Below are 13,272 nucleotides of genomic sequence, written 5' to 3' on the forward strand. Positions count from 1 at the left end.
TCGCAGACGCGCACACACACACACACACAATGTTTTGCAAAATTTTTAAAGGGATCCTGGAAACCCTCCAGGGAGGAGCACGCAGCGCAGCAGAACCTCACTCATCAGCACCTGGCAAGGGTGAGCCCCTTGGTGGGACTTGGGGCTGGGACCAGGCAGGGGATGCAGCACTGGCCCCACCACTCGGCTCCTAAAACACATCTCCAATACATTCACCCATCGATGGCTCAGGGTGGACTCTGATGCATTACAGCTAAGGAACATCTCTCAGAATAAATGAACACATTTTTATCCCTTTCTTTTGTTTTGCAAAGGGTGTTTTGTTCTTTTCTTGGTAGCCCCAAGCCCCACATTGTTACTCAGGCAAGATGGCCAGTGAAAGCTGGTGGCCACCTCCTTCTTCCAGCATCAGCCACATGAATCCCAGTTAATTCACCAAAGTCAGTGTCTCTGCCCCAGATTTCAATCTTCTGGGCACCCAAATTAAAGCCAATTAAAATCATGGTGCCACCACAAGGTGAAGGCAGCTGCCTGTCTTCAGATTAATATGCTTCAAAGGGAAAACTGATTTAGCACCCTCAGAAATCAATTTCAAGAGCTGTCTATAGTCTCCAGACCAGACTGGGAGGTGGACGGGGAGCCAGGGCTCTGGCAAAGGGAAACCGCATCTCTCGGTCGCTCGTGCAAATAAGTGAGGTTCTACTGTTAGTACAAGAGATTCCAGGTTACGCGCGGATGTGATGGATTTGTTTCCTTAATTAAAGTACCAAAATTAAAAGTTATAAGCAACACATCTAAATAAAATAATGGGCACTCCTTTAGGCATCATGTTTCCTAAACCAATAAGCAAAAAGGAAAAAAAAAATGGGATGCACCAGGAACTCTTAGTTATTATATACTAACCAGACTGTGCATGGCACATTTTATTTCTATAAAACTATTAAAACTATTACAAAATATTCAAAAATACATTTTAGTAAATTTACAGCAGTTATTTCTCAATTTATTAATGCAAAACATCCTTTTCTCTCCTCTGTACAAACTACCGTCTCCATTGTCACAGAATTGCCGCCATGTGCGCTTTTTAAAAAATATTATTTTCTAATAAATTTTTTTTGAAGTTAAAAATAACAAAGTTTCTTACGGTTTTTGCAAATAAAAAGTTTGTGTAACAGTCTTGACTTCCATGAACGTGGCCAAATGGTGTTTTTACAAAGCAAAACATGGAAAACAATACAGGAAATGACGTTACATTTGAAACTATTTAAATTAAAATAATATATTCTCATATTTTACACTATTTCAAAAAACGAAATGTGATTCAGTTAAGTATTGATCTCTCAAAAAAATCTAATTTACAATTCTGTGTATAAAAATATAATTTACGGACCCCCATGAAGTTTGTCTTTTTTTGTGTGTTTGCTTGATTTTTAGACTTGCTGAAATGAAGGAGCAATGTAATGGAGAGATGGGAAAGTACAGAATTTTGCTTTCTGAAAGTCAGGACACACATGACATGTAGAAAAATAGACTCTGCGCAGTTTTGCTTGGCCTCACAAAATAATTTTTTCCCCTGTGAGTACAGTTCACATGATAATAAATTATCAAAGAAACTATTTAAGGCTCTTGAAGGTCCGGTTCATATCATTTAAAACATCTATTCAAAATACCAAAGAAATAAATATCCAGGAGAGGAGGAAAAAAAAAAAAAACCAACAAACAAAACAACAAAACAAAAGAACAAATAAAAATATATATATATTTATAAACTAAACGGAACAGAACTTCCCGGGGTCTTTGTTTCCCTTAAAGTCTACTTTGGACTGTCCTACTTAATTATTATTATTTTATTATTATTATTTTTAAGTCTTAATCCGTGCTCTCTTTTAAAAATATGTAATTTTTTTCCTTTTTTTTTCTTTTAGGTTTTTCTTTTTTTTTTTTTCTCATTTTTTCTCCTTTCTCTTTCTTTCTCTCTCTCTCTGTGTCTCTGTCTCTCCCTCGGAGGCTGGCAGGTGGCTGGGGCAGCACAGGATGCTCTCAGCTGGACGGCACCACCATGCCCAGTGGGTGCAGAGAGTCACTATCCAGCACCCAACTGCCGATGCGGTAGAGGAGGCGAGAGTACCAGTGGATGCCGGGGGTGGTGGGGGCACCCATCGGGGCCCCCCCACCAGAGGGACAGAGGGCAGCCAGCATCCCCTGGAGCAGGCGGAAGGGAGCGAACGCCCAGTGAGCCCAGCTGTGCTCCTCGATGACGGCGTAGCAGGAGGCCAGCACCCGGTTGATGAGGATGGTGCCCTGGGCGGTGAGCGGGGCGTACGCCCCTGAAGCCTCCTCCCGCAGTGAGACGCTGTGCACGGCTGCCGGCAGAAGCTGCTGCCCGCCCTCACCCAACACGTAGACCCATTGGCCTGGCCGTACGCGGCTGGCAAAGAGCGCCCGGCTGCTGGGGGTCCCCACCTGCGACTGGTTGTGTTGGGGGGCCACGAAGAGGAGGTGGGCAGCTGTCAGCAACAGCCGGGCCCGGGGCTGCCGCGTCTCGATGACATAGAAAAGCTTGTGGGAGCCGTCCTCCCGGTCGAGGAAGGCAAGGAAGTCGCTGTAGAGAAGCCGGCCCTCCGCGTCGGCCACCAGCACCCGGTCCCCAGGGCTCAGGTCCTTCACCAGCTTGGTGCCGCCTTGTTCCAGGTGCACTGTGGCTGAGCCAGGGAAGCAGCCCCCCGATTTGGCTGCCACCGAGTTTTCTGTGCAAGGAGAGAGGCACAGAGGGGTTAGAGGGGGCATCCGCCAGGCCGCAGCATGGGGGTACAAGAGAACATGCTGCTTCCCCAGCCACCCCAACCTGCCCGCGAGGCACGAGTGGAGGACGCAGCCTCAATTCCCTCCAAAATTCCCCCATCCTCATCTACGAATGTGTCCTGTTTGCACTCAGTCGGTCAAGAGAGAGTTCTCTTCCTGCCAGATTTGAGATTTGAGCCGGCGTGTCTTCCTCTGAGTTAGGAGTTGCAAGGGTGGTTTTTCTCATTAAGGAAATGGGCCAAAATATTTCCTCTGAGAAAGCTGTTCCAGAACAAATCTTTTCTGGAAGAGCTTCCCACTTGACTACTGTCTGCCCTGCACCAACACCTGATGCCAGACAACTAGCAGACTTTCAGAGCCAAGCAGTTTTGCTGGGATAAGGTTTCTCCTCTAGGCGAGTGTCTGTGCTCACAATACTTGCGGTGCCCATGTTCTTATTCAAGGAGCCCATCTAGGGCAGCAGACAGCAGAGAGCAGGAGAAGGCTTTGCCCCAAGGAGCACGTGAATTTGCCTATCACCCCACTGGAAAGCAACAGCCTAGATCTCCTGAGCCCCTCTCCATCACCTTGTGCATAACCCCGTGCTGCCCCCAGCCCTTGCTGCCCTCCTGCTTGGCACAGTGACTGCTGAGGCACATGCCACCCCCCGTAACACCCCTGCCTGGCATCCCCAGCACTTCAATTCACTCCTCTTTCCAAAAAAAACCCCATCATCTCCCTCGTCTCTCCCACCCCACTGGAAGGAGGATGCTGTTTCCTGTCCCAGGGCATGTGGTCCCCAGGCAGCCCCACGCCTGTGCCAGACCCAAGCACATCCCTCCTCCACCTCCTTCAGCTCTTGGAGTTACTCAGAGATTAGACACTAAATGCTGTCGCCAGCTGCTGCTGCTTTCCAGTGCTACCAAGAGGAATGATGGCAGGTTTAAAGAAAGCAGAAATAGCTATGAGACTGTCTCTTGCAAGCCCCTTTCTGGAAGCTCAAGCCACGTGCGAGGTGGTGGGAGAGGACCTCTGCCCTGTTCCAGACTGATCTCTGACTTAACCGAGGGACTCTGCAGTGTTCCTGAAAACTTTGATTTTCTATATATTGTGTAGTAGCCTGCGGTACATCACAGTAGCCAGTGTCTTTGCTACAGCTGTTGACATTCTTCATCCTTCCCTTGCCTTCCCCTGGTTTCTCCCAGTTACTCCCTATGCCAGATTAGAGTCGTGGTGATTTATCTCCTAAAGGCAGTCAGATTTTATATTTTGCCTCTGTGGCTGGTACTGAAGCTCTTATGATTTAAATAAATCCTTGGAGTGTCTCCTAATGACTTTCTCAGGAAGGACAGGAAGGGTGAAAATTAGACCGTTATTGATTTGCTAATGACTTTATCACTTCTCCTTCAGAAATGAAGCAGTGAGATCTCCAAGGCCTCTTCAGGGAGGACATGGCAACAAACAAGCTATGTGCTTTATGTGGAGCCCTCCGCTAGCAAACTACACCTTCCTACAAGCCGGCAGTAAAGGTCTGGCTAGAGCTTTGTTTGCATATTCAGGGACTTGATGAATAGATCTAGTAGTGTAGCAGCTCTACAAACATGCCAGTGAATTGGCAGAGGTGTGAAAATCTGCTTCTTTGAGCGGTGCTTGTTTGGGTTCTCTAATTAAAATCCAATAAAGGATCAGCATTGTCATTCTGATTCATGTAATAAATGCAGACACTCTTGGAAGAGAGGACACTTCCATTTTTTTCCCAGCTTCTTCCCCCCCTTTTCTCCCCCTCCCTATTTGTTCAGGTGCAGAAACCCTATGTGCCAATTCACACACATACTCTCCAAAAAACCCAGGACCTTCCAAGCACTATTTGCACAGCAGAGCCACTTTTCCAAGGCACTCAAGATCTGTATTTGAATTTTAAATGTAGAAGCTTGCTCTAAATACTTGCTGTAGCGCATTATCAATGTCCCTTTTACCACCCCTGCCTCTCCCTCCTCTGTCCTGGTGACAATAATTCAGCCTTGGGGGAACTCTTCTTTGCATTCCAGTCTCTGGGATCATACTTTTTGCAAACAGAGATCTAGATAAAGAATCTTCCTGCCTGGCATTATGGGGTTTAATCTTCTCATAAGATGCTCTGTCATGAAACGAGGTTTGGACAGTTTGAAATCAGACTGAGCGGGTGGAATTCAAGCCTGCTCCCTTGCAGCCCGCGTGGTATAGTCACACGACCCTGCCTGACACCCTCTAAATATTGCCCCCAAGCCCGTGTGTGCCGAATTTCAATGAGCAGCTTGGGGTTTCTCCTCTCCTATGAAATACCCGTGGGGGTGGATTAGGGGGTGCACTTGGGCTAAGGTCATCGCGCGCCACAATCAGACACCTTGCGCTGTAAAGCCCATCTTTGCTATTGAAAGGGATGTTTCATATCACCGCACGGCTGACAGCTTTGCAGGGCCTCCTTTTGGCTAGAAAGGACCTGGGAGCTGAACAAAAGCAGTAACAGGCTCGCAGGACAAAGCCCACATGGGCCAGGAGAGGTGCTACCTCGGCTCAGCCCCTGGGGAGCCTCGGGCTGGAGTGGGGGGGCTGAGCCCCTCTTGCAGGCAGGCATGGCAAGGCCAGGCTGTTTTCCCTGCCGTGGGGCTGCTGGTTTCGAAGCAAACAGCTATATTTAAAGAAAGCCCATGATTTTCTTTTGCAACCAAGTGTTCCTTGACACTTCTAGTGGGCTGCTGTGCTAGAGGATGCTATTAAAAAGTGCTTTAGCTGCCACGCCGCCGGGTAGAGGGAGGCGGGGGGGCGGGAGGCTGGCACTTGCTCCCCCCCAAAATTGTCAAGTGTCAAGAAAATGAACTCGGCAAGTCGGGGATTTCTTGCGAGCTGTTCCCGGGTTGAGACAGCGTGTGGCGTTGTAAGCACAGGGGAGGGAAAAAAAAATTGTATGTATGTGTATCTCTGTCTGGGAATTTCCTAGCGGCTGCCGCTGAAGAAGGCAGGGGACCACGTTACTTATTTATTTTCCTGGCCGGCTCCCACTCGGAGATTAGAGATCGTGAGTAAGGCGTGCAGCCAGTGGAGACGGCCACTAGTGTTTGTGTTGAACATGCTCTTTGGATGGGGAAAGCAGCAAATCCCACGGGGGGGAGGAGAAGGGTGTGTGGCTGCTGCGCAGCGCTGGTGGGAAGGCTGGGCAAGCAAACCACCCAAATAAAAGTGCTGTCAAAAAGTGCTGCAGCTGGTTGGGCTTTTTTTTTTTCCCGTTCCCTTCCCCTCCCCCTCCCCCCCCCCTTTCTTTCCCCCCCCCGCCTTGAGCCGGCGGGATCACTAAGGCGCGGGGGGGGGGGGAGTAGACTGCGCCCTCGGGGGCTCCACATCCCCGGAGGAGCCCCGACGGGGTGGGCAGGGCTGATGGGGACCCTGCGGAGACGGCGAGGAGGGAGCCCGGGCGACACCGGGCAGGGCGGAGAAAGCTCGGGGGGGCTGAGCCGCGGCCCGGGGCTGTCCCCCCCCACCCCGACGTGTCCCTGGCCAGGCTGCCCGTCTCACCTGCTTTGACGGAGCAGTGGATGTGCGCCTTGGACTCGTAGTAGACCCAGTCGAAGCCGGCCTCGACGGCCAGGCGGGCCAGCATGCCGTACTTGCTGCGGTCCCGGTCCGAGGTGGTGATGTCCACAGCGCGGCCCTCGTAGTGCAGGGACTCCTCGGAGTGGTGGCCGTCCTCGTCCCAGCCCTCGGTCACCCGCAGCTTCACCCCGGGCCACTGGTTCATCACCGAGATCGCCAGGGCGTTCAGCTTGTCCTTGCAGCGCTGCGGGGATACGGGCACAGGGGGAAGGGCGCATTGCGGGGGGGCTGCAGCCAGGGGCGGACCCCCCCTTCACCATCTACCATCTATCCCCCCCAGGGCCGCATTCTGCCCTCCCTCCTCAGCCAAATCGGCGGCGCGACATCTCCCCCCTCTCCGCCCCCCCCCCCCGGCAAAACGCGCCGCAGGCTGGGCCGAGCCAGGGCTGAGCATCTTCTCCCCCGCTGCCAGGGAGAAACGGGAAGGCAGGTGAGGAGGAGGAGGGGGGCGAAACTTGGGGACACGGGAGGAAGAGGGGGTGAAATACCACGAAGACTCACAGGGATGGAGCCGCCGCCTCCCCCGGCACCTGCCGCAGGGACAGGGGGACCCCCCCGCCCCATCGCTGGCGCTGGGGTGTGAGTGTGTCGGTTCAAAGCCACCTGCACGGAGCAAATTCCTGCCGCTAAGTGCCCTGTCCCCTTCCCGAGAGCAAAGTTTCTGCCGAGAACAAACACTCGCCATGTATCTCGGAGTCACGGATTCCCCCCGGAATGTCTCTCCGGGTCTTTTCAGCTTAATTCTGTGTTGAAAGGGGTCTCAATACATGTTAACAGCCTTTATGTGCTGGAGGGAGGGGTGCGGGTGTTTTTCTCTCCTTTCGCCCATCACTCATTAGAGCCCTCAAAGCAGCATGGGCTGGAGCATTCACTCCGCTTCAAACATACATCGGCGCTCGCCTACAAAGCCGAGCAAATCCATACAATAATATAGCTCTTAGTGGGAAGATGAAAAGCAAGGGAGGGCCGAGGAGGGAAGTTAAGCGAAGCAGGGATGCTAGGCAAGCTAGGAGACCCTTTGTGTGGAGTGAAACGTTTCCAACTCCGTGGAGAAGCACTACAGGGTTTTCCATCGCCCCTCCGGAGCCACCGGCCTTCCCCGGAGCTGAACCGGGCCCTGCAGCACCGGGGGGCTGCGGGGACCGAGCAAATGAGGGGGGCGGGATGGGGGGGGGGGGGGGGGGGGGGGGCTGGGGAAGGGGGGGGCTGCAGCGATGGAGGGGGGCGAGCTCTAAATTAAACCCTGAAAGTCGGGGGCCGGGGGAGGGGGGGTAGGATATTCCTGTCTTAGACAAGTGGGGGAATCGACACGCCGGCGGTAGGGGAAGAGGACTCGCAGTCCCCCAGAAATGGGAAATCAGCACCGAAAGCTTGAAAAGGGCTTGACTAAAGGTGCAGAGCTAGAAACACACACGTTGCCAACTTTTCCCCCCCTTTTTGAGAGGAAAATACCTCGTGGATATACACGGTGTGGATTAAAGCCGCGGCGGGATGCAGTAAGCTGCTCTTCCCTCACTTTTGCTGGCCTGATTGGGATGCTTGGCCTTCTGCAGGACCATTCTCCCCAGTGTGCTCCCAGTACGCCCAGTAACATCGCAAAGGCCCCCTTCACAGCTCCCAGAATGGCAAAGACCCTCCATTATCCCGACGACGCTACTTTTAGGGACGTGACAAGGTTGCTCAACAGGAAAGTTCCCGTGTGTCTATCAACAGCCATAAAAATCAATTCCAGCAATACACAGGTCCCCGAGAGATATAAAATGCAATCGTGAGCTCACTTTGGACTCCCTGGCCTACCGTTTTATGGGAAGAGCCGGGTGTTTGGGTTTCGGCACCCTTCCCGGCAGCAAAGCGCAATAGCACAAGGAAGTTGAGTTTGATTTCCACCCCCCCCTCCCTCGCACACCTGAGAGGATGGATACGCTCCTCCACTGATTTACAGGGCGAAGGGGGCGAAGGATTAAACCTGTCAGCTAGTGATAAGGCGACAGCCCTGCCCGGCACGGCGATGTCTCGTCCCGCCGCTGCGCACGGGAGGCAGCGGGCGCAGAGGGGCGGGCAGCGGTACGGGCAGCGGTGCGGGCAACGGTGCGGGCAGCGCCGAGGGGCTCTTGCCGCTCCGGCCCTGCCAGCACCAGCTCCCGCCTTCAGGGGAAATAAAGAAGAAACGACCTCCTAAAGGACTTTCCTCCCTTTTATACTGCCTGAGCTGGATTGTCGGAGTCAAAAGCCGTGAAGCCCAGACTATTTATTAATTCATTGGGTCGTGTGCCACAAATCAAGCCCAATTCTGTTCAGCCACCGTGAAGCTCAGCAGGGCTGCCTCCACTAACGCTTTGTGTGGAGGCAAAGTTGTTCAACAAGCCCTCTCCTGCCAGCTCCTAATCTCTTCACAAATGAATTGCTTGAAGGAAACACTTAACAGGTACCTGTCAGTGTAAACAACCTGGTGGGCTTCCTAAATGCCAAGTTGATCTCTAAATTCCTCACATCACGCACCGGTTGTGTGCCTGCATTACACGAGATTGCTATTTTATTTCATACAAATTCCAGCTTTATCATACTGACCTGGCCTCCTTATCTCTCCCCCGAATCCAGCCAATGGCTGGGGTGGGGGGGAGGGAGGGGACAAGGGGGAGCCTTCAGCAAACTGCTATTGTCACCTGCAAAGTTGAGAACCTGACTTACCTACCTCTGTTTGCGTTCCCCCCCCCGCCCCCGTCTGGAGTTAATATTAACTAGCGGCTAATGCATTCGGCAACTCTGCTGCAAGTTTAACGATTCTGTTCAGGGAAGATCTCTCCATGGTTGAAGGGCTCGCGAAGCAGGCGTTTCAAGGCGGGGATTTAACGAGAACTTGCTGGCCGAGGGAGAGAGGGAAGGAGAGAAAAGCAAGGCAGGGAGGCGGGCGGCAGGACGGCACCTCGGGGCGCTGCCGTGCCCGGGCCCGGGTGGGCAGGGGCGGCCCCTCCGCCCCCTCCCCAGCCCCGCTCCGCTGGCCCGTTCCCCTGCCCCGCCGGGGGCCGCCGGAGCCCGGCTGCGTCCCCCACCTCGCTGCCCTCTTTGCCGCCGGGTACCGGCGTTGCGGCCTCCCCGTCCCCGCTGCCCTCAGCCCACCTCCTCGCTTTGTGTCTGGGGCACGGGAATAAGCACTGAAGGAGGAGGGGGAGGAAAAAAAAAAGTATTTGTTTTCGTTTCGTTCGTCTGAGGGAAGTTGACAGAAGGTCAGGAGTTCAGATGCTGCCAGCTAATGCAGCGAGCGCGGCCAGCCGCGTAGCCGGCGCGGCGTGCCCCGGGAGAGCCGCGGGGCCGGGGTCAGCCCGCAGGCCGCCCCCCGCCCGCAGCCCACCTCTCCGAACCGGCCCCCGGCTCCCCCCTGGCCCCGCCGCCCCGCTCCGCTCCGCCGCGCACACGCTCGGGCGCAGCCGCGCAGGGAGGGATGCGCCGTGCCCCGGCGGGAGCCCCTCTCCCGCGGAGCCGCCGCCGCCGCCGCCGGGCTGCGGAGGGCAGGGTGAAACCCGACCCGCCGCGATCGATACGCTAGGAGAGTAAGTGGAGCTGAAAATGCGAGAGATGCGGCTGACTCGCACACGCCTCGCACCGGAGGCAGCGAGGGCGGCGGACCGCGGGTGCGCAGCGGGGCGCGGGGCGCGCTCCGCCCGCCCGCCCGCCCGCCGCTCCGCGCCGCTCCGCAGCCCTGCGCGGGGCAGGGGCGGGCGGGCGGGCAGAGGCGCGCCGCCGCGCTCGGAGGTACGGTGCGATTTAAGGTGGTCGGGAGGAGATGGTGGCGGCCGCCGGTCCCTCGCCCCGGGAGACCCGGCAAACGTGCGGAAAATCAGGCCGAGGAACGGGGAGAGTTTGGGAAATTCCACCCCCCACCCCCCTTCCCCGCGTCCACTCCCCGCCTAGTCCTTCCAGGCGAGTCCTGTTCTAGCACTGAAGGTGGGGCTTAAATGTATTAATATTAAAAAAGCGCTGTTGACCTATATTTGGAGGAAACCCATTTCCAGTGTCTAGATCGCATGTAGTTTCAGAAACTCCGGGATTGGCAGAGCAATTGACTTCACCGAGCTCTCTATTGAGCATGAATAATAATTATGAGGTGACTCTCGGAGAGGTTCTCTCTCTCGCTCTTTTTTTTTTTCCATAAAATGGTTCCGCAATCTGATTCCACCCGAGATCCAATATTTACCCAGTTGTAAACCTTGTGCCATCAGATTTTTTAAAACAGAAGGTGATGCAATGCCGATAAGTTGCAAGTCCCTCCCCTATGGAAGTACCAGAGCATTGGTGGCGAGCATCCTTAAAGAAATATCAATATATTTACGCTCTGATGGGCACAATTGCAAATGATGGTATTGCAATACGAGCTATATAATACGGAATCAGGAGAGGAATGGTCGATCCGGCTTCAGCTGCCTTTTGTGAGTGCACGACTGCATGCCTACTAAATTTAGAATATGCTCGCGAGGGAAAAAAATAATAATAATGACGGCTAAAATGAAATGAAGGGGAGGGGGGAAGAAATGAAATGAAATAGATATTAAAAAATCAAGTCAGCAGGCGTAGCAACCGAGGACTACGTTTGTAATAATGAGTGAGTGGCCTGGCGGTCACTATACACTTGGGGTCCTCTGAGCTGTATGCAATTCGTTTGATCAAAGTGCATCCTTGGGGACAAATGCAAACAGCAATCTCTAACCAAGTTACAGGGAACGCCATGGCACGGTAATGACTGTAAGTATCACACAGATTCCCCCACCAAACATCTAGATAGCTCCAGTTCCAGCCCCGGCTAACTTGTCTGGATAGATGGTATTTACATTCAATGGGGGAAACTAGCCGAGTTTGGAGGGGCGGGGGGAGGAGGGGGAGAGGGAAAAGGGGGGGCTTTCAAAAATACTAAGACAGATGCGTCCTTTAGGATTGCTCAGAGAGGTTAACAAACACAAATACAGGTATCTCTGTGGCTCTACCTGAGTCATCAGTCTGTCAGCTCCCGTGTTCTCTTCATCCTTAAAAATAATGTCAGGGTTGTAATTTGGGGTTAGTTCTTTAAATCTCTCGGAGTTTCTTGTGATCTTCCCTTCATATCTTCCACTGGCCCCTAGGGTCTTCTCTGCCACATTGGGAATAAACTGCTTATAGGCTAAAGGGGTCAGCTTTTTGGGGTGTCTCCTTTTTCCAATGCCCCTGCCTGGTCCACAAGTCAGCCCAGAGGAGACTAAAAGAGCGCAGATGAAGCCCACCAAGAGAATTCTTGTCAACAGCAGCATTTCGTCCATTGAATCCAATTACTTCAAAGCTCTCTGTGCCTATCCCTGGCTGTCTCTAGAGCTCTCTCTCCTCCTATGTCCTTGTCTGCTTTCTGAATCGTATACTATCCACCGATCCCTAGCAAGACAGGTGCTGGAATGGCAGGCTTTAGGTCGCTGATAACGGAACACATCGGAGTTTGGTCGGGAGACAGCAATCGAGAGACAAAAAAGGGTCTGATTTTAATGGTAGCAAAGCAAGACGCTTGTGAGAGGAGTCTGCCTTTAGTTCTATATTATAGCTGCCAGGGCCGAGAGCTGATTGGCCAAGGCGAGACAAGCTTGTCTTCTGATGTTTTAACCCTCAAAAAGGCAACAAATTCTTGAAAGATTTTTTTTTTTTTCCTTTTACCTGAAGGGCTTGGAGCTGAGAGGGGTGGAGATCGCGCTTTCTTGGGATAACATCAATTACACGCTGTTTTTTTTTTTTTTCAAAAACTTTCTTGGCAGAATGGTACATTTGTCAGCAAGAGGAACAGATGCCTCTGTGAAAGAGGAAAAAAAAAAAAGATTAGCAGGCTGCCTCAGTGCAAGACAAGTTTCTAAGGGCAGTTGCGGTTAAATAAAACGTCGAATTATCGGGAAGCCGTGCAAATAGAAAAGTATTGGGGAAATATTAACGCCCGGGGGGGGGGATAATGCCATTTGAGAGCACACCCACCTAACTGGCTTTGTAACAGTTTTCTTCCCCCTGAAAAGGGAGATTGCTCTCCCTCCTAAAGACACACATTTTTAAACACACTTGCCTTTTAGCTGATAAATGACTACTTTAAAGGCAGAAACAAGTAAGTCTGACGCGAGGCGGCAGTTATATGAAATTAGCGTGTCTGACTGCTGTGGCACACAACTGCAACGTGAAGAGATCTAAATGACACTTTTTTCCCCCCTTTTAAGTATAAGCAGGAGTATCACCCAGTTTAAAATAATGTATCTTCAGAAGTGCATGAAAAGTGAACTGATTAAAAATAGATGGTCTCCTGAGCACGCTGGGGCTATATTCTTTGTTTCTTTGGTCGAAGTCGAGGAGGAGCGTTTTAGAGTCTTACACCTCCTTGCGGGGTGTCATTAAGTTTTTAAGAAAAGCATAGTGTTGAAAGCATCCGCAAACACAATTAACAGAGATCGATCCAAGCAAAGTGAATGGAAAGGGGATAAGTTTAATGTTAAATTAATTGTTATCTCATGCAGCGTGGCAAGTGATGTCTTTATCCCGATCTCCAAAAGCTACTAATCAGACAAAGGTGTTGATAGACGAGCAAAATTGCAGAGATGGGGCTGATAGAGCAGGTTAGACAGAAAAGCAGGGTCCCATATGAACAAACACTTCTCTGCCCGTAAAGAGCTCATTTACTTTTGCTCCAGATAAAATACAATTTGTCCTAGGATCTAGAAACTTTCAGGAGTTTTTCAGGAGTTTTTAAAAATGTCAGGACAACATGCTGAAGTAATTCAAAGTCCACTCTCTTAGAAAAACAAAAAACCCAACTTTATTTAAGTTTTTTTTTTTAAGGAAAAAAAAAAAAAAAAGCTCTTTGGGGCGAGCAATTAT

General features: G+C 51.9%; 1 protein-coding gene across 1 annotated transcript; it reads right to left on the bottom strand.

Annotated features, from left to right (window-relative positions):
• Positions 1–287: 287 nt before the first annotated feature.
• SHH (sonic hedgehog signaling molecule) lies at positions 288–12,332 on the bottom strand. Its single transcript, XM_074848795.1, has 3 exons — positions 11,385–12,332; positions 6,331–6,592; positions 288–2,747 (listed from the first exon to the last, which is right to left on the bottom strand). The coding sequence occupies exons 1-3, from the start codon at positions 11,691–11,693 to the stop codon at positions 2,041–2,043; spliced, it is 1,278 nt and encodes a 425-aa protein (XP_074704896.1). The 5' UTR covers positions 11,694–12,332; the 3' UTR covers positions 288–2,040.
• Positions 12,333–13,272: the final 940 nt, after the last annotated feature.

The sequence above is a fragment of the Strix aluco genome, chromosome 1 (genome assembly GCF_031877795.1).
Source record: "Strix aluco isolate bStrAlu1 chromosome 1, bStrAlu1.hap1, whole genome shotgun sequence".
In the NCBI taxonomy this organism is placed as follows: domain Eukaryota; kingdom Metazoa; phylum Chordata; class Aves; order Strigiformes; family Strigidae; genus Strix; species Strix aluco.

Excerpts from the sequence above, each read along its gene's own strand:
- SHH (XM_074848795.1), bottom strand. The coding sequence starts at position 11,693 with ATGGACGAAATGCTGCTGTTGACAAGAATTCTCTTGGTGGGCTTCATC. Across the intron at positions 6,593-11,384 it reads CTGACAGACTGATGACTCAG|CGCTGCAAGGACAAGCTGAA; the intron begins GTAGAGCCACAG and ends GTATCCCCGCAG. Across the intron at positions 2,748-6,330 it reads CCACTGCTCCGTCAAAGCAG|AAAACTCGGTGGCAGCCAAA; the intron begins GTGAGACGGGCA and ends CTCCTTGCACAG.